Source organism: Stegostoma tigrinum, chromosome 28 (genome assembly GCF_030684315.1).
Source record: "Stegostoma tigrinum isolate sSteTig4 chromosome 28, sSteTig4.hap1, whole genome shotgun sequence".
Taxonomy (NCBI): Eukaryota; Metazoa; Chordata; class Chondrichthyes; order Orectolobiformes; family Stegostomatidae; genus Stegostoma; species Stegostoma tigrinum.
Genome location: NC_081381.1, coordinates 45,535,517 through 45,559,166, shown reverse-complemented (window position 1 = coordinate 45,559,166; position 23,650 = coordinate 45,535,517). Strand labels below are relative to the sequence as shown.

General features: G+C 41.0%; 1 protein-coding gene across 7 annotated transcripts in view; it reads right to left on the bottom strand.

The window, feature by feature from the left end:
* The window catches only part of usp48 (ubiquitin specific peptidase 48), a 135,690-nt gene that overhangs the window by 67,825 nt on the left and 44,215 nt on the right, over positions 1-23,650 (bottom strand). For all 7 annotated transcript variants that reach the window (XR_007250496.2, XM_048561611.2, XM_048561612.2 and 4 more), the window contains exons 7-11: positions 23,511-23,644; positions 20,356-20,438; positions 15,310-15,489; positions 5,678-5,812; positions 4,627-4,776 (exon numbers count right to left, since the gene is read on the bottom strand). Coding sequence is in view for 6 of the 7 variants with exons in the window: in XM_048561611.2 (XP_048417568.1) it covers positions 4,627-4,776; positions 5,678-5,812; positions 15,310-15,489; positions 20,356-20,438; positions 23,511-23,644 (682 nt within the window). In the remaining variant the exon portion in view is untranslated. The remainder of the gene's footprint in view (positions 1-4,626; positions 4,777-5,677; positions 5,813-15,309; positions 15,490-20,355; positions 20,439-23,510; positions 23,645-23,650) is intronic.

The following is a 23,650-nucleotide window of genomic DNA, read 5'->3' as shown; positions in this document are numbered from 1 at the left end:
TAGTCGAAATACATTTATTCCGGGTACTCTTTATAAAAGAACACTCTTTCTAAATAAATCTCTTAAACATCTGCCATTGGGTCTCTATGGTCTGACTCTTGCCCAGTAAGTCAATTCTCATCAGTTAGCTCTGCTTTCATGGCTCCATAACTGTCCTCATTTAGGTTTAAAACACTAGTCTTAGACCCAATCGTGTCCCTACTATTCCTTAACTTTCTCCAAGCAGACGATTCCAATCTTGATCTCCAAACTAAGGTCATCCTTAATTGTTCTGCAAATGCCACCCAAGTGGATACGGTTGTTAAGAAAGCATATGGTGTTTTGGCTTTCATAAACAGGGGGATCGAGTTTGAGAGCCGCGAGGTTATGCTGCAGCCCTACAAAACCCTGGTGAGACCACACTTGGAATATTGTGTCCATTTCTGGTTGTCCTATTATAGGAAAGATGTGGAGGCTTTGGAGAGGGTGCAAAGGAGGTTTACCAGGATGCTGCCTGGACTGGAGGCCTTGTCTTACGAGGAGAGGTTGAGTGAGCTCAGACTTTTCTCTCTGGAGTGAAGGAGGAAGAGAGGTGGCCTGATCGAGGTGTACAAGGTAATGAGAGGCATGGATAAAGTCGATAGCCAGAGACTTTTCCCCAGGGCAGGATTGACTGCCACGAGGGGTCATAGTTTTAAGGTGTTAGGAGGAAGGTATAGAGGAGACGTCAGAGGGAGGTTCTTCACCCAGAGAATTGTGAGCACATGGAATAGTTTACGAGTGGTAGTCGTGGAAGCAGAGTCATTGGTGACATTTAAGCGACTGCTGAACATTCACATGGACAGCAGTGAATTGAAGGGAATGTAGGTTAGATTATTTTTTTTTAAGATTAGGATTAATCCATGGCACAACATCATGGGCCGAAGGGCCTGTACTGTGCTGTACTTTTCTATGTTCTACGTTCTATTCTAAATGCCATCCTTAATTTACAGTGCTAACCCTCCTTTAACATTTTTTTGAATTTTCTTGCATGTTACTTACCCGTCAACATTTCAAGACCCAACTGTATCATCCTGAAGCCATGTCTCCGTAATGGCTTTCAAATCATATTTAATTATCTCAATGTTGCCATCAATGCAATTATTTTGCTTGGTATGCTAGGCATCTTTAGTTTGCCTTTTTCTGTCTTAACATCTTCTGTGATGTTGGTGCATTCCTAGATATTTTTTCCCCCTCTCTGTCCTTTCCTACCCTATGACACTCTTTTCCCCAACTGTCTCATGTTTTGATATATCACACTTTTCCATATTTGATTCCTCGTCCTCTCTATTACTGCTCTGCTCCTGCTTCTCTGCAGCATTTACGCACTTCTAGCTGAGTCTTCTGACATCAGCAGATCAGGATTGGCATTTGTTCCAGCTATGACAACAGCTGCTAATATATCCTGCTTGTAACTCTCAAGGCCCTTACAACTCATTTAAAACTATACTCTTCATTTAGTAAAGTTGCCATAGTCTCAGAGAACCAGAGGATTGCCCTCTTTCTAAAGAGAGATGACAGGTGGTGGATTTAACAGAAGGGCCACCACAACTCAGGCAAGAGGCAAGACTGAAAAAGGTGAAGCCTTCACGGTAATCCCAGCCGGTGCGAGAATTGAAGCAACACTATTGGCATGGCTATGCATTGCAAACCAGTTGTCTAGCCAATTAAGTTAACTGAACTCTCAATGAGATACTATATACAATACACATGGCTAAGGTCAGAGTCTGTTGTGGCAGGGTATAAATAACAGATCCAAAATATCAGGAATTAAAACTGTTTACTCAGATTGCTGGGGCGTGATATTCCACAGAAATAGACTTCATGACTACTGTTTATTATTGTTATTGATATGAATGACCTGGGCTAAGAAATCAGAAGCATAATTTCAAAACAGGCATCAAATTTAGGAGTGCAGTCACTAATGAGGAAATTGACAACACACAAAAAAACTTGCAGCTACATAGCACCATTAACATGACAATGTTTCACAGCAACATTAAAGCAAAATTTGATACCATGCCAATTAAAAAAGATGACCAAAAGCTTGGCCCAAATATTTCAAGGAGAAAACGCTGAAAGGAATAAAAAGAATTTAGAGACAATGCTAACAAATTGGCTGATTGGCGATTGATTTGAATATAAACAAACATCAAGGCAGTGTACAGCAACTGGTTTAATAAGTAGACCACGTACATCTTGAAAAATTTGGGTAGAAATAGGGCCAAGGAGCAAAATGATCGCGAGGCATGGATTCATGCCTTTAAATGCAGCAATGCAGGCCAACAAACTGTAAAGAAAACGCTAAGAAAATTTCTAAATAAATGACTGACTTGTGCAAAGTTGTTAAATATATACAAAACTTTGGTCACACAACTGTACACGCATAACAAAGAACAATTTCCATCTCCATTTTATGAGAAAGTATAAATGAGAAATTGGTCATGGTGCAAAAAAAAGTTTGTAATGATATCTTGAAATGAAAAGGTATTAACTACCAGGACAAACAGAACAGGCAGGAGGGGAAAAAGGGGGTTGGAGGGGTCTCTTGTCTGGTGATTGAACATAGGTCTTTAAAGTGATGAAGTGGCTTGACAGAGTCGACAGTGGAAATGTATCCACTCGGGATTGTTCAAAACTAGGGATTATTAATATGCCTTTGTCGTGGACTAGGACATGGCAGCAATGACGCTTTGAGAATTGGAAATCTTAATGAGTGAGGAATAGTGAAGATAAATTATTGCTGTTTCTCTCTGAAACAAGATTAGGCTTTGACATTGCTGTTTTAACAATGGAAATGCCATTAGCACTTAAGGTTACTACAGCATAAACAGATAGTTCACTAACTCTTAGCAAAACATGTGAAACACAAATTTAGAAGCTGTCAATGATAGCATAACCTCTGGAGGAGTAGGTTATCACAACTGTCACCAAATAAATTAACAAACATGGCACCAGTCATGGAACAAACTTAAGGCAAATGACCAAAATCACACTGAAGACAAATGAAAAAGGTTGGAGTGATTTTTAAATCAGGAGCAAACTATTTTCTGTTTAAATAGCATTACACCACTTTCTCTGGCCCAGGAAAGCTAAGCATGGAATTTCATTCTGCAGAAGAAAATTCAATGTTCTCTTTCTTCAGTAAGTGTTTGTATTTTTTCCCATGCCTCTCCTACAATCGTGTATATAATCGTGTATATAATCTTTATGTCGCCCTCTATACAATTATTTAAATATAAAATTTCCTATTTTTATTTCCTTGTTTGAAATCTGTATCACTATGAGGATTCCTCAATCTGATTGATTATAATTTGGGGCAGCACGGTGGCTCAGTGGTTAGCACTGCAGCCTCACAGCACCAGGGATTCGGGTTTGACTGTCTGTGTGGAGTTTGCAGGTTCTCCCTGTGTCTGCGTGGGTTTCCTCCGGATGCTCCAGTTTCCTCCCACAGTCCAAAGATGTGCAGGCTAGGTGGATTGGCCGTGCTAAATTGCCCGTAGTGTTCAGGGGTGTGGGAGTTATAGGGGGATGGGTCTGGGTCTGGTTGGGATGCTTCAAGGGGCGGTGTGGACTTGTTGGGCTGAAGGGCCTGTTTCCACACTGTAGGGAATCTAATCTAATTAAGACCAAAGATAATCTAAAAAGTCACTTACACTTTAATGGATAAACCCCATATTTTTGTGGCAAGTTTAGTGGGTAACAAGTACCACAATGCATTTGAAAGTTCAGTCTCTCAATGATATTCGGGTTTATGGAGAAGCAGTACATATCAGGCAGTAATGTCATAATTTTCTGTGCAATAGCAGTCACTAGACGTTGCTACTTGACTTACTCTTTAATAACACTGAGCAGCATTTATATCACTGTTCCTCTTACCACAAATACTCCAGGCCTTCACATAAAAAGGAAGAATAATAATTCACAATAATTGATATTTTTCTAAGTTCAATGCTACACATTTCATTATATGTTTTAAAAAAAGCCTTCAGAAGAATTTTCTATGGTTTCAATTCACTTCCCCATTATTTCATTTTTGCATCTAAATGGGGACAATCTGAAGGACTAGCAGCCTTGTCTTACCTCAGCCAAGCTGGAATTATTTTTATGCAACTCTGATTCGAGCCTAATTCTATCACGGATACCATTGCAGCCATTACCAATTTCACTCTTCTACTCTTGTGCCAACATGTATCACTGCATAGTCAAATCAGTACTAGGGACTTGGACTAATTCTCCTACTACATAACCGAGAATAATTGAGCAAAGGAGAACTCAGTGGCATCCACTGAAATTAGAAGCAGGGTCTCTGCTCATATGGCACTTTGTTCCCAATGGGACATCTGGGCAATGTGGGAATAAACTAGGAACGTAAAATGTTTAATTTAGACTTGGAATTGTTTTCCTTGTCAAAGAATCAAACCACTTAATAAAATTACATTCGATAGGTTCAATGTCTCTGACAGGATCAAGAAACTTGCTACTTTTCAGCACATGATATCACCTCTGCTGGAGAGATTTACTGAGCAAATTGAACAGGTTTCTTCAGAAGAAATACTTCAGATAGGTGTACATATATAAACTCTGTAAACTTATTGGAGGACAGACCTTCTTTCGCTGGTAACATGTTAAAGAGCTCTTGCACCTCCTCATGCTTGGCTTTGCCTTTGTCCACACTCTGCTTCCGCATCTCAGCCATTTCCATGCACCACTCCTCAAATTTTTTATTGTCACGTTCAACCATTTTTTGTAAATGTGCTGCAAAAGTATGGAAACGTCCTCAGAAACTGGAAGCTAATATATGTACAGCCAACAAATCAAACATATCCGAATTATACACTGGAGAAAAACATTTTAACATTTTGATTGTTAATAATTATTACAAGCAATCTTTTCTCAATTAATCACACAACATATTTGATATACTAGCATTTTTATTTGGAACTCACTGGATGCTGTTAATGCAGGTTTCGTTGAACATGGGGATGTTCATTGTACTATAAACTTTTCTGAAAACAAACCTTTACTGCACAAATTCAGATTAATTGGCTTAAGCCGAATGAGGACATCCAGCAGCCTGAAGCAGAGTGGGAACAGCGGTCAGCTCTCTAGATTACACACTTTTCACTGTACTCCTGTTCTTTTGCAACTTGAGTACATGTGACAATAAACCCAATTCTATTTCTCCTGGGCGTGGAGTTGTGTGTATACACGTGCACATGTGAAGGAGAAGAAAAAAAATGAGGGGTTAGATGGTACACTGTTTCTTACCCATTTCCTACCATATTTGGCAACATCTGTTCCAAAACATGGCTTCTTGGTAACAAGACACAAATAGATCCAAGTCATGCAGCAAGCCCGCAACAGGATCATTACACAGTGCATTAAGGTAGTGCAGGGATTTCTTTCCTACTATTGCAAAAGTGTCCTGCAACATAGTCAATAGTCTGTACAATATTCTGATTTTTAAAATGAGCCGAACTCCAAGGTATATCATAAAGGCAGTAATGCAATGTGACCTGGTCCTACCCTAGTGCTTTCCCTTTAATTCCAACCATGCTCCAATATTTAGCAATATGTAATATAAAATCACCCATATTAAAATATATCAAATTTGCAGCCCAAAACACTGAAATTGAATTGAGTTATAAGTGCTTACATGGGAGTTGAACAGTTATTTCCTTTTCCTTGCCTCCTTCCACTTTACGTCTGTACACCAACATGTAAGCATTCCGCGAACAGTGAACACCTTTAACACATTTGGGTTTTCGTGTCTGCGACTTTGAAGGCTCAGCTAAAAATAAGCAAAACAAAAACCATGTCAATACTGATAAAGTTGAACTTTGCAAGAAAGGATAAAGATGACACCTTTAGATAGACCTGGAATAAAATTAATGGTTAGACTACTCAATAGGATGGGTTGATTACTCTCACAAATTAGCATTTTAAAAACAAAACAAAAGTAGTAATTACATTTACATTGCGTTATGAAATATTATAATAAGACAACCCAAATGACAAAGTGAAGACATTCACATCACCAAAATGACTTAATTTGAAGACAGCATCTCAAGTTAACGTTTAAACATGAGGAAGTCAGGTAAAACACCAGAGTTTAATTATTTCCATTTGTCAATTACTCGCTCTTCAAAATCATGTGAAAATACACATTAGATTCTGTTAAGAACACTGATGACAGTCAGCTCCATCTTGCCACCAATACTCAAACCCACCACTTTTCCTAGGGAATCCCTCAGGATCAGGGCTGACTTTCTTCCACTTTGGTACTGTGGGCCTTGGAGTACCTAAATAATGTATTATTGGATTTGCAAACCATGACAGTGTTGGCTGATGCAGGTAGATGAGATGCTTTGATTTTGACATGTTGCTTCCCCTTGTTTGCACTTGGCCTCCATCTAGGCCAGGAACGCTCGAAACACTGGTCTTCTTCCTAGTTCCTACTTCTTTAGCTGAAGTTTGTCCAATTTAGAGAGTCCATAGAGTCAATGGGGATACTACATTAATTAGTGAGGGTACAATGACATCCCTTAAGTGTTTCCCTCCTGGTATTCACTTACCACGAGGGAAGAAAAGAACTTGCTTTGAAATCTCGAGTCAAGCACGCAGATGGTGTGGACACTTGATTTAAATAGCACCACAGTATTGTCCATGTTAGCTGGATAGAAGACTCTACTTTCAGGGGGCCAATTCTGCCACTGAATTTGCAGGATTATGGGGAGACATTACAAGTAATATTTCACAAGGGTTTTGAAGTGTCTGCCATATACTGTCCATGTTTCCATTCCATACAGTTAGCATGGTTAATCCTGTAGATCGTTAGCTCAGTGCCAGGCTGGAGGTCACCAACCATCTTACTGCTCCATAGATAGTCACAGGCTCTGTTAACACAGCGGAGATGATGCTGAATTTCAAGAACAATGTCTGCTCTCATTCAAAGGAGGCTTCCAATGTACAGGAATGATCCACGCTGTCCAGTGACTCACTGTAGATGCTCATAGGGGGCAGCAATGTGTTGCAGAAGCTGGCTGCTAGAGGATTACTGTCTTACAGATACTGAGCCTGAGACCCAACCTTCCACATGCTTCTAAATGTATGACCAATAGTTTAGAGTTCGCGCACATGCAAGTGTTATCTGCCACAGCTCAATGAGGGGGGTTGGGGTGCACTTGGTTCTGAGCTGAACATCATGTGAGCTGAATAGTTTTCTGCTTGCCCAGTAGATTAGCTCCATACCTGTGGGAAGCTTGATGCATATGGGGTGTAGTGTGAAGGCAAGGAAGGTGGAGAAGAGCATGTGCCCGACAAGTCAACTTGACTGAACCCCAGTATAAACAAGCTTTGGGGCTAAGATAAAGATTGCACTTGCATCTTGTGCAGCAGGCATACAATGAGGCAGAATGAGGAGGATGTTCCAAGACCACCTAATGTAAAATTGAAGGCATTTGAGGGGTCAAACAATGTCTGTGGAGAGGCCGCTAATGCTTGTTGACAATTTCAAGAAAAAAAGCAATGGGCTTATGTCCTTTCCCGAATAGAGTCAGAATTAGAGCATCTGAGATCAGCTGGCAGGTTTTCCTCCTTCTAGATTTTAAAAAAGCTTATTCACTGGTTGTGTGCTTTATTAAATAGGCCAATTATTTTGTCCACCCCTAGTTACCCTTCAGAATGTGATAGTGAGCCTCCTTCTTGAACCAGTGCAGTCTATCTGGTGTAAGTACATCCACAATGCTGTTCAGAAGGGACTTCCAGGATACTGACCAGTGCCATCGAAGGAACAGTACTGTATTTCCAAGATAGGAAGTGGCTTGCAGAGGAAATCGTATGTGGTGTTTCCAGGTCCCTGTTGCTTTATCCTTCTACGTGTTAGTCGTGACTTTGGAAAGTGACATCTATGAAGCCTTATTGAATTTCTGCAGTGAATCTTGTAGGTGGCACACACTACTGTTACTGAACTTCTATAGTGGCGTGACAATGTTTGTGCATACAATGTCAATCAAGTGAGCTGTTTTGTTGTGAATCAGGTCAAGTTTGTTGAGTTTTGCTGGAGTTGCACTCATCCAGACAAATGGCAAGTATTCCATCACACTTCTGATTTATGCCTTGTAGAGGTTTGACAGGCATTAGGGAGTCTGGATAGGAGTTACTTTCTGCAGAATTCTGAGCCACTGACCCGCTCTCGTAGCCATTGTATATCTATGGCTGGCCCAGTTCAGTTTCCAGTGAATGATAACCTGTAGGATGTTGATAATGGGGATTCAGCAAAGGTAATGCTATTGACTATCGCCAAAGGGCGATGGTCAGAATCTCTCTTGGGAGATAATCATGAACCAGTATTTGTACAGCATGAATTTTATTCATCACTGGTCAGCCCAACTTTGCATAGAGCTTTATTGATAATGAGCTACTTCAGTACCTAAGGAGTCACGAACAGTACCGAACATTGCTTGTACAAGCATCCTCACTCCTGAGCTTATGATGGAGGGAAGGTCACTGATGAAGCAGCTGATGGTTGGGCTGAAGAACTCCTGCAGTGATAAACTGGAACCAAGATGACTGACCTCACTTACCACAATCATCTTCCTTCATACCAGATATGATTTCAACCAAAGCATTTTCTCCTGGACCTCCATCAATTCCAGCTTCTTGATGCTAGAGTCAGTCAAATGCAGCCTTTGTCAAGAACTGTCACTTTTACCTCACCGTCGAGATTCAGCTCTTTAGTCCAGGTTTGAGCCAAGGTTGTAATGAAGTCAGGAGGTGAACGGCCATGGCAGAACTAAAACTCATTGAGCAGGTTACGGTTAAGCTGCTTGTCAGCACTGTTGATGACTCCTTCCATCACTTTTCATATGAATGAGAGTAAACTGAGTAATTTCCACACTGACAGAGATATAACAGTGCTGATGCAATAGAAGCACAAGTTCTGCAACATTCAGCACTATTGCTAGAATAACATCACTGCCCTTGGCCTTTACAGTCTCCAGCATTGCTTGATATCAGGTAAGGTGAACCAAATTGGCATTACCATCATCATCTGAGGCACTGCCGACTGAAGGCTGCTGCAAGAACTTCACTGGTTGTGTGCTTTATTAAATAGGCCAATTATTTTGTCCACCCCTAGTTACCCTTCAGAATGTGATAGTGAGCCTCCTTCTTGAACCAGTGCAGTCTATCTGGTGTAAGTACATCCACAATGCTGTGCAAGAACTTCAGTCTTATCTTTAGCACTGACGTGCCAGGCTCCGCCATCATTGAGGGTGGGGATATTTGTGTGGCCTCTTCCTCCAAATGAATTTTCCTCTAAAATTGTCCACCACCATTCACAACTGGAATGTGGCAGGATTACAGAGCTTAGATCAGGTCCATTGGTTGTGGAATTGTTTTAGCCTTGTTTATCACTTGCTGCTTAGAGTGTTTGGCTTACAAAGTAGCCCTTTGCTTGCAGCTTCACGAGAATGACCTTCATGTTTAAGTATGCCCTCCTGCCTTCTTCACTGAACCAGGCTTGATAATGGTAGAATTGGGGATATACCAGGCCATGAGGTCACAGATTGTGTTGGAGTACAATTCTGTTGATGGCCCACAGCATCTCCCAGATCCCCAGTCTTCAGTTTTATCTGTTTGAAATCTCTCATTTAGCACAGTAGAAACATTACACAAAATATTGAGTACACGCTCATTTGTTAAGACAATACTTCATTGCTTATAGCAATGTGCAGCTGACACGCTTTTTGCTACCGTCATGGACAGACATGTTTGCAGCAGGCACATTGGGAAGGATGAGGTCAAGGGAATTTTCCTCGTTGTTGATTCCCTCAACACCTGCCACGACCCAGTCTAGCAGCTATGTCCTTTAGGACCCAACCAACTCGATCAGTAGTGTAGTTGCCCAGTCACTTGATGGTAGACACCGAAGTCCGGAACCGAGAGTTCATTCTTGAAGTTCACCTCAACTCATTCTTAGAACTCATGCCCTATATCTGCAACTAATTTTAATGTTTGAAATTATGTTTTCACCAGCATCTGCCTTTAGTCTTAACACATCCACAACTCCCCTATATTGTCTCCGTATTAAAGGGGGGGGGGGGGGGGTAAGACTTGCATTCAGTCACCCTTGCATTGAAAGACTAAAAAGGATACACAATTGATTTTTGACTGATTTTTATTGTCAGATGTACCGGAGTACAGTGAAAACTTGTGTTTACGAGCGGTACAGGCAGATCACAGCAAGCAAAGGATGTAGAGATCAAAAAGACTTGGAGGCATACAGATTACATTACTGGAGGCTAGAACCCATTCAGCAATCTAAAAATGGCTGGAAAGAAGCTGCTCCTGACCCTGCTCATGCATGTTCAAGTTTCTGTATCTTCTGCCTGATGGAAGAGGTTGTAGGAGTTCATTACCAGGGTGCAATGGGTCTTTGATGATGTTGGCTATCTGTCTGTGGCAGTGAGCCATGTAAATAGAGTCCAAGTATGGAAGGAGATAGTAGAAACTGCAGATGCTGGCGAATCTGAGATAACAAGGTGTACAGCCACATGAACACAGCAGGCCAAGCAGCATCAGTATGGAAGGTTGGTTTCCGTAACTGTCTAGACTGTGCACACCTTCTGTACTTTATGGTCCTGGACAGAGCATTGGCTATACCAGGCCATTATGCACCTGGGCAGTATGCTTTCTATGGTGCATCTGTATAATTTCATGAGGAATCTTAAGGACATGCCAAATTTCCTGAGCTACCTGAGGAAGAAGAGGCATTGTTGTGCCCTCACGACTGTCGCGTTTATGAGAAAAGTCCAGGACAGATTATCGTCACTCTGAGCAGCTTGATGCTCTATCAACCTCAGTTCCATTAATGTAGATGGGGGCGTGTTCTGCTCCTTTCTTTCTGAAGTCAATGATCAGTTCTTTAGTTTTGTTGACAGAGACATATTGTTTCCATTGCACTATGTCACCAAGCCCTCTATATCCCTTCTGTACTTTGACTCGTGAGATATCCGTCCCACTACGTTGGTGACATCAGCGAACTTGTAGATGGTATTTATTTGGAATTTGGCAACACAGTTATAGGTGTACAGGGAGCACAGTCGGGGGCTGAGGACGCATCCTTGGGAGGGTTTCAGTGTGGAGTGTTATTGGAGGTGGTGCAGTTAACTACCCTCACTGATTGCAGCCTAGGGGTCAGAAACTGAGGATCCAGTTGCAGAGGGCAGTGCCGAGACCAAGGCCATGCAGTTTTGAGATCAGTCTGGAGGAAATAGTGTTGACGGCGGTGATGTAGTCAACGAGCTGGAGACTGACATAGGTGTCTTTGTTGACCAGATGTTCCAGGGATGAGTGCAGGGCTAGAAATATGGCATCCCCTGTGGACTGTTATGTCAGTAAATGACCTGTAGAGGATTGAGGCAGGCTAGGAGATTGGAACTGATGTGGGCCATCACCAGCCTCTTGAAGTACTTCATAATTATCGAAGTCAGAGCTATTGAGCCGTAGCATTTAAGGCACACTGCATGTGTTTTCTTGGGTATGGGGATGACTGATCTTCTTGAAGCAGGTCTGGGCTTCAGATTGGAGGAGGAAGAGGTTGGAGGTGTCGGTGAATAGCTCCACCAGTTGGTCTGCATAGGATCCGAGTGCTCGGCCAGGACACCGTCTGGGCCCACTGTTTTCTTTGGGTTGACTCTCAGGAAGACTGATCTGACTTCTGAAGCGGTGACAGAGGGAACGGGTATGTCTGACGGTGTCAGGGCAGGTGTTGCCACCCTGGTGATATTCTGCTCAAACCCAGCACAGAAAGCACTGAGCATGTCAGGGAGGGATGTGTCTTTTCTGCTATCCTTCTGTTTTATTTTGCATCCTTTAATATCATTTAGGCCTTGCCACTATCATCAACTCCCAGAAGTATTTACATAACCACTAGTCCATTGCCTCCTCAGTGTCTGTCTCAAGCTAAACTAGAAACTGTGCCCCTTGGTGGGTCCATATGAGCTAAAGTAGAGTCTGTGATTCCAGACGCCACCCAATACCATGAGGGTTAACTTCCACCCTTTTAAAGAAACTGCTATTCCACTCTTACTTCATCCCAACTGCTACTTTCACTACAACTCGACCAACTAAAGAACAAAACAATGCAGCTCTGGAACAGGCCCCTCGGCTCTCCAAGTTGGTGCCGACACATTTTGCCCTTCCGTATTAAAAGTGTCTTTCCTTTACAGAATCCACATTCCTCTAACGCTTTCCTATTCATGTATTTGTCCAGGTACTTCTTGAATGCTGCTATTGGACCAGCTTCCACCACTTTGTCTGGCAGTGTTTTCCAGACACTCCCCACCCTTTGAGAGAAAAACATGCCTCACATCTCCTTTAAACCCCTCCCCGCTTTGCATCTTGAAGTTGTGTCACCTAGTAATTGACCCCTCAACCCTGGGAAAAAGCCTCACACTTTCCACTCTATCCAAGCCATTCACAATCTTTTACCCTTCATTCAGCCTCCTCTGTTCCAGTGAGAACAAAACCAGTCTTTCCAACCTTTCTTCATTGCTAAAAACGCCATACTAGGCAATATCCTGATAAACCTTTTCTGTATCTTTCTGGTTGCATGGTATATGCAATATTCCAAGTGTGGTCTAACATTCTGTAAAGCTGCAACATGATTTGTCTATCCTTATACTCAATGCCCCCTGCAACGAAGGCAGCATTTTACCGAGATAGTAGGAACTGCAGATGCTGCAGAATCTGAGATAAGGTGTGGAGCTGGACGAACACAAGCAGGCCAAGCAGCAGAGGATCAGAAAAAACTGATGTTTCAGGCCGAGACCCTCCTTCAGAAAAAAAACACACCTTTCGTTTTCCACTACTTTAATTTATGCACCAATTTATGGTCCTGCACATCCAGATCCATCTGCACATCAGTACTCCTGAGGGTTCTGCCATTCACTGCATGATTTCCACTTGTACTTGACCTTCCAAAATGCATGGTTTCACATTTGTTGGGATTAAACTCCATCTGCCATTTTTCTGCCCATTCCTCCATCCTGCTGTAGCCTCTCACAATCCTCCTCACTATCCGCAACTCCACCAATCTTTGTATCAACTGTACAATTTCCTGAGAAGCCATTATTTTCCATCCCCCATAAGCTTAAATCCATTCAAAAACTCTCCTGCATATCCTCTAACATGGAGTCATTCACCCATCATCCTTCTGCTAGCTGATCAGCACTGGGTAATCATTATCAACACCTCAATCTTAAAATTCTCATTACATTCAAATCCATCCATTGTCTTTTTCCTCTGCTTCTCAAACTTTGTCAAAGCCCACAACAGTCAGTACTCTAACTCTCTCCCTTTATCTGTTCCACCAGTACTAGAAGTTACTGCAATCGTTTTGATTCAAGGTCGGGAACTGCCGCAGTAAGCCTCCGTTTTTCTCAAACCTTTTTCAAGGTATGCTCCAAAACTTACTTCTTTGGATACATTTTTGTTCACGAGTTCTATCGTGGGCAAATATTTTTTGTTGCAGTGTGTTTCTACGAAGCACTTGGGAGGACAGCTTATTGCACCATTAATATAACTCACCAAATCCGCAATCTTGCTGTCCTGCACAACTCTGCTGTTTGTCGGAAGGAAGAAAGCTGTATCTTGTCAACAGTGTCTATGTCAACAACTAACACTTTAACAAATGGATTTCCAATTATTGCCATTAACCCAATTCAAAAGATTTAACTGGAGTAACTTATGAAGAAACAGATGCAGTATTACTCAAGGTAGATGTCGATGCAAGCTAGGTGTAGGATCAGCCCTTTAACTAAATGCTTAATAAGGATGAAAAAGAGCTCAAAATCTTTCAAGAATGTGAGCAAATACCCAAACACAATGCAAAAAACTTGTTTAAATAGCACCACTTGATTAAGAAAGGTAAACATTTGAATGTCCTGTTTTAGATGGCTTTCCAGCAGCTCACTTGCAGGCAAGGGGTTACGGACGAATATACAGCAGGAAACAAATCTGATGTCATCTTCAATAACTGAATGGGGCAGTGGGGGTGAAGGATAAGAAAACAAAAGATGGCTAGGGAAAGAGAGAGAGAGAGAGAGAGAGAGAGAGAGAGAGAGAGAGAGAGAGAGAGAGAGAGAGAGAGAGAGAGAGAGAGAGAAATAAGGAAAAAGGCAATTCACACAATGTCAATGAATTATCTGGTCAAAAACAATAGCTGACCATTTATTTGTAATGAGGTAATGAACAGCAGCAAATCTCCACTTAGGTTTATTGTTTAGAAAAAAGGCAATTACTAAAAATTCAGATTTCAATACAGCCACAAAACTGGGAGGATTTGATATAAATTTGTGCAAATAATTTCTTGTATGATTCCAGAGCAGTGTGAATCAGGGTCAGTACAAAGGAAAATGAAAGACCAGCCATCTAATACCACCACTGCACGCTCCTAATAGAATCATTAAATCAGCAGCATTCACAGAAAGACTGCAAACAAGTGACCAGCCCATTTCCTCTATTTGGAAAATGTGCAAATATGAGACTCTATGAAGGTAAAAAGGGGCACAAAAACAAAAGACTTTTAAATTAAGACACTACATCAAAGCAACCATCAGTAACTTGTTTATTTCAACTCAAAACTGCAGCACTTCTCACTTACTGAGATTGTGGCAGTACAATTAATGAGCTTTTCACCCAACAGTGTAAGTGACTATGCTGCTGATACAAAGCAGATAAATAACTATTGTTCAGTCTCATGGACTCAGCTAGCATTGGCATGGTGAACTAATGCACTTGTTAAATGTACATTGACAGTGCACAGAAAGTGGTTTCAGGTTTGAATGTGAACTGCACAGGAATCGGGGTCACTAAGTGCTGACAGGAGAGGTATGACATAGGCAGTTGCCATGGTCCCCTAGATGCTGAGGGCACCTACTCAGCCATGACAAGAATACATTTCAGTAAGCCACTCTTGGCCACTTCAGTGCACGGTTCTACAGGCCATTATCACAGGCTTAGAAACCGATTGCCCAGCTTACCAAGCCAGTGGAGGCTACAGAGATAATAGGAACTGCAGGATCCGAGATAACAAAGTGTGGAACTGGATGAACACAGCAGGCCAAGCAGCAGAAGAGCACAAAAGCTGACATTTCGGGCCTAGACCCTTCATCAGAAAAAGCCTCAAGGGCCAAACATACATCAAGGAGGTGTCTCACTTTGAACACAATGTATCTGTAAAACTTCTGAACATGGGCTAGCATCAAGCCACTGATTGCTCACCAAGATCTTCCTCTATCCCCAACTGTAGCTTCTTCCCTTCCATTTTCTCAATCTCCTCATCATTAAATTTATACCAGTCGCCGGTCCTGTCATCTCGCACGTGTGCAATGTAATGGCCGGAATATGCACTCACCCCTCTGTGGATCAGCACCGCACTCAGTTCATAAATACAGCCAATATCTGGAGGGGCAGAGAAATCAAAGCAAGTACTTAATCGTGCATAATTTCAAAGTGATAACAATTTTAACAGTAATCAGCAGAATACTAATTTGGCACATGGCAATATTTAATGGAGTGCAATAGAATCTGATTCTCTTAAGTCTTCATGCAACAGTATACCATCTCTCCTCTCTCAGATAGGGAGTAACATCAATATCCAAATGTTCTGTCTGTGACGGAGTGCTGACAGTATAATGCACTTGGACCAATGGCACTTGCAAAAATCTGCCAGATTTTTTTCTTCTTTATTCTTTTGTGATGTTTCATATTCTTACAGTTTATGTAACCCACTGGAAAGATAGTAGTGTAGTTCAACTGAGGGTTGTTCACTTATGAATCCGTGACACACTAAGAATTACAATTGATTTTTCCACTCCTTCTGGTCCCCATGAACCAATTATGACTCAAGAGTACTTTTCTTCGCCCCCCCCAATTCCAGTTTGGTAAAATTTGTTTTCTGTTCCGAGAAAAACATATAACCCAATGCTTTGCTGGACAGGCGATCGTGATTTATGTGCAACATCACCAAAACTGAAACATTACAGTATTAGAAGTGAAAATGAGTTCACTAAGCAACCTGTAAATACGGCAGATGAAAATGTCAGATATAGGTAGATATTTATGACTGCTATGTTTTAGTGAGATTTGCAAGCTGAAATTATTTGCAGTGATATATTTTAAATAAACACTATTTCTATTTTTTTTATTAAAAAAAAAGGAATGAAAATTTTGCAAGAGCAAATTAAGTCCAGTTCACCTTTCTCAAAGAAGCAAAAAAATGTTTACTTCCATTACACAGAATGGGAGAAGGCTGGCAAAAGCCGACAGCATTAAAAACTGTGCATGGGCACAAGATGTTTTATATTGGACAACCTACTCTCAAATCACATTTTTGTTATAAAGAATTTAAAAGGGGTTGCTTAATGATGACCTTTTGTCCAAATAAAGAAGTCTCATATTATTGAAAGGGTCCGTCATATCCTGTCACAGCTGAATATTCAACTATACAGCTTTCCATTTGCAAAATGCTTTCAGAAAATGTTGCAAATGGGGCAGAGGAAACATTGTTTGTGATCCAGTTGGTGCAGAGACATTGTAGTTCAATCTCACTGGGCAGCCTAGTGTTAAACAATATGTTCCCATATTTCTGTTGGTTCTCTAAATAAATCCTTGCAGATGCCAATGGCTGAATTACCGAGGATACAATTTCTGAATTTAACATGCTTCCACCAATCACAACACACTAATAAATTACTTTCACTGCACTTATACAGCAAAGCAGTCTTCGTTTTAGTACTTTTCTAGCCCACACACAGACAAAGGTACACAAAAAAGGTTCTTTGAAAGACTCCCTGGTGTGACAGGCATTGAAACGAGTGACATCAATATAAACTTCATTTAGTGAAGTCCAAGCCAGCAAATTAAAGGTTCAACATATTAATTTGTCACGGCCATTCACAAAGTTATGGACAGTCACTATATTTACATTAGACACTTGTGCACGTCACAGAAATGGGAGGAAATCCATTCAGCATTCGATCTAATGTAACTTCAAGCAGCAAGTGTTAACTGCTCAGTCAATGTAATAATCACCCAATTTGTGTGCCACTATTTTAAAATTGTGCAGGAACAGTCTGCTTGCATGAGCCAAATATTTTGTTATCTCACTTGACGTTCATTCAGCATGGACAATCACACACCAGTGGGAATCGTCTTCATCTCTCAAAAAGAAAACAAACAAAAACTGAAAATAAATCAGTTCTATTGCTACGGAAACTGAAGTCAAGAATATCACAACATTACATTACCCACTTGCCATACAACCTTCAATATTATTGGGGGCATCATGGTGGCTTAGTGGTTAGCCCTGCTGCCTCACCGCACTAGGGGCCTGGGGTTTGATTCCTGTCCACTTGGAGTTTACACATACTCTCCGTGTCTGCGTGGGTTTCCGCTGCGTGGTCAGGTTTCTTCCCACAGTCCAAAGATAGGCAGGCTAGGTGGATTTGCCATGCTAAACTAGCCTCTGGAATAGAGGGCTGTTCAGGCGAGTACTGGGTGGTTGGTGTGGGTGGCGGGGGAGGGGCGGGGCGTTGGTGAAAATTGATGTTCTTTACAAAGGTCAGTGCAGATTTCATGGGCCAAATGGCCCCTACAAAGGAGATTCTATTAAACTATGTATTTCAATAATACCTTTTACAGCAAATATGGAAACAGGAAGCCATTTCCCCTAATAAAGAAAGAAGGAGTCTGACAGCAAGCACACTACGAACAAAATAACTACATAGACATGCCAGACAAAAAATTCACTCACTGATCAAAGACTCACTTTGTAAGGTGGCAGTTAAGGTCTGTCTCTTTATATAGGATTAATTTCAGAGAAATAGAAATTTGGGCCAAATGGTCTGCGCATTCTAGGACCATAGCTCACTTTTTTTTCACTGAAGTTAGGAGAACTCTTCCTTACAGCAGGTAACAATCCTTTAGAACTCGCTTCTTCAAAAGACTGGGGAAGCAGAGTCCACTAATGAGTTTTGAGAAGATTTGTAGCTCAGGTTGGAGGTTCTGGATGTGAGTTTGCTCACTGAGCTGGAAGGTTAGTTTTCAGACATTTCGTCACCATTCTAGGTATCAGTGAGCCTCCGATGAAGCGCTGGTGTTATGTCCCGCTTTCTATGTGTGTTTAGGTTTCCTTGGGTTGGTGATGTCATTTCCTGCGTTGGTGATGTCATGTCCTGTTCTTTTTCTCAGAGGTTGGTAGATGGGCTCCAAATCAATGTGTTTGTTGATGGCGTTCCGGTTGGAATGCCATGCTTCTGGGAATTCTCGTGCGTGTCTCTGTTTGGCTTGTCCTAGGATGGATGTGTTGTCCCATCAAAGTGGTGTCCTTCCTCATCTGTATGTAAGGATACGAGTGATAGTGGGTCATGTCGTTTGTGGCTAGTTGATGTTCATCTATCCTGGTGGCTAGCTTTCTGCCAGTTTGTCCAATGTAATGTTTGTCACAATTCTTGCAAGGTATTTTTTTTTGTCTAACAAACGTTATCTACAAAATACCTTGCAAGAGCTGTGACAAACACTACATTGGACAAACTGGCAGAAAGCTAGCCACCAGGATACATGAACATCAACCAGCCACAAAACGACATGACCCACTATCACTCGTATCCTTACATACAGATGAGGAAGGACACCACTTTGATTGGGACAACACATCCATCCTAGGACAAGCCAAACAGAGACACGCACGAGAATTCCTAGAAGCATGGCATTCCAACTGGAACGCCATCAACAAACACATTGATTTGGAGCCCATCTACCACCCTCTGAGAAAAAGAACAGGACATGACATCACCAACCCAAGGAAACCTGAACACAAATAGAAAGCAGGACATAACACCAGCGCTTCATCGGAGGCTCACTGATGTTACCTAGAATGGTGACGGAACGTCTGAAAACTAACCTTCCTGCTCAGTGAGCAAACTCACATCCAGAGTCCACTAATACTTGAAGAATGGGAGGGAATTGTAAAGAGTGCAAATGATTTACAAGAATGGTTCTAATGAGATTGTTTGACAATTTTAAAGATGTTCTCCTCAGAAAACTTTAAAAAAAGAGAGGGATTTGAAACAGGGGTACTAGCCATGCTGAGCCCAGACAACAGCAGAAAAGCTAAAAAAAAAGTGTTCGAATTTGCAGAGGTAATACGAGGAATAACCTCCTTATATAGCAAGTGGTTAGGATCTGGAATGCAAAGCCTGAGTGTGATGGAAGATTTCAAAGCGATACTATTTATGGAAAAAGAGTGTAGGGCTATAGCAAAAGGGCAAGGGACAGGGCACACAGAGTCTGGGGCCAAATCAGTTTTAAATGAGAAAAGGTTTTGGAAGTTCTGGACCAAAAGACTATAGTTTCTCTGCAAGGTATCACTTGAATAAATCCAACTAGCACTGGTGCAAGTGGACAACAGCCGAGAGAATTTAACTATCTGTAGCTTAGCAATAAATGGCACTATTACCCACCCACCCCATGCATACCCATGCTTCTACTCATTTGTAAGGTTTGTGAACACACTGGGAAGAATCCCAGTGCCTAGCGAATGGCCCATTCCTCCAGGTTTGAAGAATGACTAAACAGTTGGCTGAAACAAAGGAATAATGTACAAGGAGCAGGTTTGACTCTTGTTCTAATTGTACTTCACCAGACAGGTCAAAGATTAAATCAGATAGCCCACAAAAGCAGCTGCAGGAATCACAAAATTAAGTTGCATCCATTAGCGTACCACGTGACATAGCAATTAAATGCTAACTGTTCACCAATGATTTCGTATACAACCAGAAATCTCCCTGCCCTTTAGCAGTTTAAGGTGATCTCAAAAATACATAATTTATTATAAATATGCCTTTAAATAATTTCCATTTCTATCTTCTAAAATCTCTAATATCATCTTCTAACGTCGCTTTTACTTAATCTCAAACACCCTCGCTGTTTTTGCTTTTGGGGCATTTAAAATGGTAGTCATTTCCGATCAGTTAGCAGTTTCACATTTGCATTTAAGGATGTTTTTGTCTTTGATATCCCTTGAAGTGATCTGGAAAGAAATTCACTTTAGCTCTTGAACAAACTATGTAAAACATATGAGGGCTAAATCAGTCTTGGATTTTTTTTTCATTAAACTGGGTGCCAGCTCGTAAGTATATTAATGGACTGGTCAGTAAAAGCAAATTAACTTATACTGAGTCCTCATGGCAAGGGAGACAAACAATGCCATAAATAATTGATATCCAACATCATGATTGAAAGTATTTACATGAAATTATTCCTTACCTTTTCTATCAAGGTATGTAGTTAGGTCTAAAACTTCAGGAAAGCTGATGTAAGAGTTTAGCTTTTTCTTATGACCTGTTTGCCTGCAGAAGTAAAAGGAGAGATAGTTGAACAAATTCTGAGAGGAAAGATTTAGGGATAGAAATTCATCTTTGGCCTTGCACAAAACACGTTGTATCAGATTGTCTGCATATTAAACAATGCATCAGGTCTTCGATTCTTTTGCAGTGATGAAATTAAACATCGAGCACTGGAAATAAAGGGTGGCCAATTAACTCAGGCCAGTGAAGCATCATGATCCAAGACAAATTTCCACCCTGTGATGTCTAATTAAAGGCTAAAAACTACAGTACTATCCAAGTTATTCTACTTATTTTCAAAAATACACAAAATCTAAAGATTAACATCATAAATTCACAAAACTTGATTTTCAAAAATGTCATAATTTAGAGCTTTAAACCAAAAAGCTGAACAAAGCAAATCCAGCAATAACTTAGAAGAGCACTGGACATATTTGAATGGGGAAAGGGCAGGGCCTGGGGAGTAGAGATACTAACTGAATAGTTCTTTCACTAATAGACTGGGCTGCACATCTTCATTCTGTCACATTATAGTTTGAAATTCAGTAAGTAGTCACATCAAGCCGTCTTTGAGACAAAATGCTCAAAGGTGTGGCTTACTAGAGGCAGATGTAGTGGCTGCCGCTGACCAGCCACCAAAGTGGATCACTAGCAAACTCAAAACAAGATTACAATCTGGATGAAGGAAATGATTTCGACTTGAGAAAAAGTTCCACATCGAAATTCAAACCTGCTCCAAGATGTTAGCATAATCATGCAGTTAATACAGCAAGTAAGACAGGTTCATGAATCAAAACAAACATTAAAAGCAATGTACCATAATGCAAATCATGATACTACGCTTTGCAAATCAGGGACCACAATTCTTTCTCAAAACCGTTCAAAAGAAGTTGCACTCTTGTCAGTTCTGCATCAGTAAAATTAACTACTGTAAACTATGTTAAAAACACTCAGATGTAATACTAACGGTTAATAAATAGCAGGATTGAGTAATGTATTGTTAGTGACAGGATGTCTCAAAACTTCTAAAAAAGTGAAGAAAAATAAAGTACTGGAAAGAAAAGTTAACTATATACAGTAATTTGGATGATGGATCAATTTTTATTTGCATGTTGAAAAAATTCCAAAGCATACAGTGTTACTCAGGTTTTTTTTTTGTAAAGATTAGTAAAAACTGACAAATACTTGTTAAAAAGGTGCCGGTATTATAAACAAAGAACATAAAGCTAATACCAGATATTCAGCAACACCTATTCTACTTCTCAGCTAAATCTGACTTGAGAAAATCTCCTTGCCTATTTACAGGATACTTGCAAGTGGAGTGAGCATTCTTTATTCAAGACAGCACATACAGTTGTATAGACCTGCAAACCCACATTGAAATCACTGATTTATGTTGATCTGTCTGGACTTCTGAAGTGGCCTCTGAATGCACTTTTAGCTTCATTGTCCATAAGCAAGACAGCGGATTTAAAATAACAAATGATTGAGTTTTTTGAAGAGGCGACAAAAAAGACTGAAGAAGGCAGACCAGTGAATGTGGTCTTATGGATTTCAGCAAAGCTTTTAACAAGGTTCTGCATGGTAAACTAGTTAATAAGGTTAGATCACTTGGGATCCAGGCGGAACTAGCCAATTGGATACTAAATTGGCTTGAAGATCGGAGACAGGATGATGGCAGAAGGTTGTTGTTCAAACAGGAGGCCTGTGTTCAGCAGAGTGCCAGAGGGATTGGTGCTGGGTCCACCACTTTTCGTCATTTATGTAAACAATTTGAATGTGACTATAGGGGGCATCGTTAGTAAGTTTGCAGATGACACCAAAATTGGTGGTGTAGTGGACAACGAAGAAAACAAGATCTTGATCAGGTGGGCCAATAGGCCGAGAAGTGGCCAGAGTTTAATTTAGATAAATCTGAGATGTTGTATTTTGGCAAGGCAAACCAGTTAAATGGTAGAAGCCTGGGGGAGTGTTGCCAAGCAAAAGAAACCCAGGGTGCGGGTGCATAATTCCTTGAAAGGAGAGTTGCAGGTAGACAGGGTGGTGCAGATGGCATTTGACACACTTGTCTTCATTAGTAACAGCAAGGAGTAGAGGAATTGGGACATCATGTGGACCACTTTTGGAATACTGTGCGCAATTCTGGTTGATCTTCTATATAAAAGGGATTTTGTTAAAACAGACAGGGTTCAGAAAAGATTTACAAGGTTGTTGCCAAAACTGGAGGGTTTGAGTTAGAGGGAAAGCTGAATAGGACGGGGCTTTTACCCCCAAAACAGTGAAGGGTGGCCTTATGGAGGTTTATAAGGTCATAAGGGTCATGCACAGGGTTAACAGCCAAAATCTTTTTCCTAGTGTGGGGGAGTCCAAAACTAGAGGACATAGGCAAGAGGAGATGATTTAAAAAGGACCCGAGGTACAACTTTTACATGCAGACAGTGATGCATGTACGGAACGAGTTGCCAGACAAAGTGACGAAGACAAGTACAATTACAACATTTAGCAGGCATCTGGATGGGTATATGAATAGTTTAGAGGGCTATGGGCCAAACGTTGGTAAATGGTAGGGGTTCAGATTGAGATATATGGTTGGCCTGGGCCAGTCAGACTGAAGGGTCTGTACCTATGCTGTTTGTCTCTATAAAAGAGGGAGCAGAAAAATGGGAAAATGAGTCAGTACCACATGCAATGCAAGGAAGGAAATTCTTCTAAACTTCAGCAGCACCTGAACCCATGATGTGCTCAACTAACTAGGTGCAATTTTTACAGTCCAGTTGATTCAACAGTTGTACAAAATCTGGAGAACTGAGTAACCACAAACACATCCATCTCTAAAATGGAACATTAGGTCAGACAAGATTGACACAAAAAATAAGGATCCACCACAAGCTTTGAGATGACAATTTTGATGCCCATTTTGATGCATAGGTCCCACTTGTGGCCTTGAAACTACACAGCATGTCATAGCTTGAAAACTAACTGCATAGATAATTATACCATGCATTACACACATCTTATGGTAAACAAACAGAAGTGTTTGCTGGTCATGCTTTCACCAAGTTGAATGTGACTGACCTGTCAAAGACAAACCTCAAAAGCTGCAAATTCAGCGTTCTTGGAAGGCTGAGTAGTTTAATTTTTCTAGTGGCATTCTGTTTGTCTTGACATTCATCACAAAAGTATCTGTTATCCCCTTCCAGCTTTTCTTCCTGAAA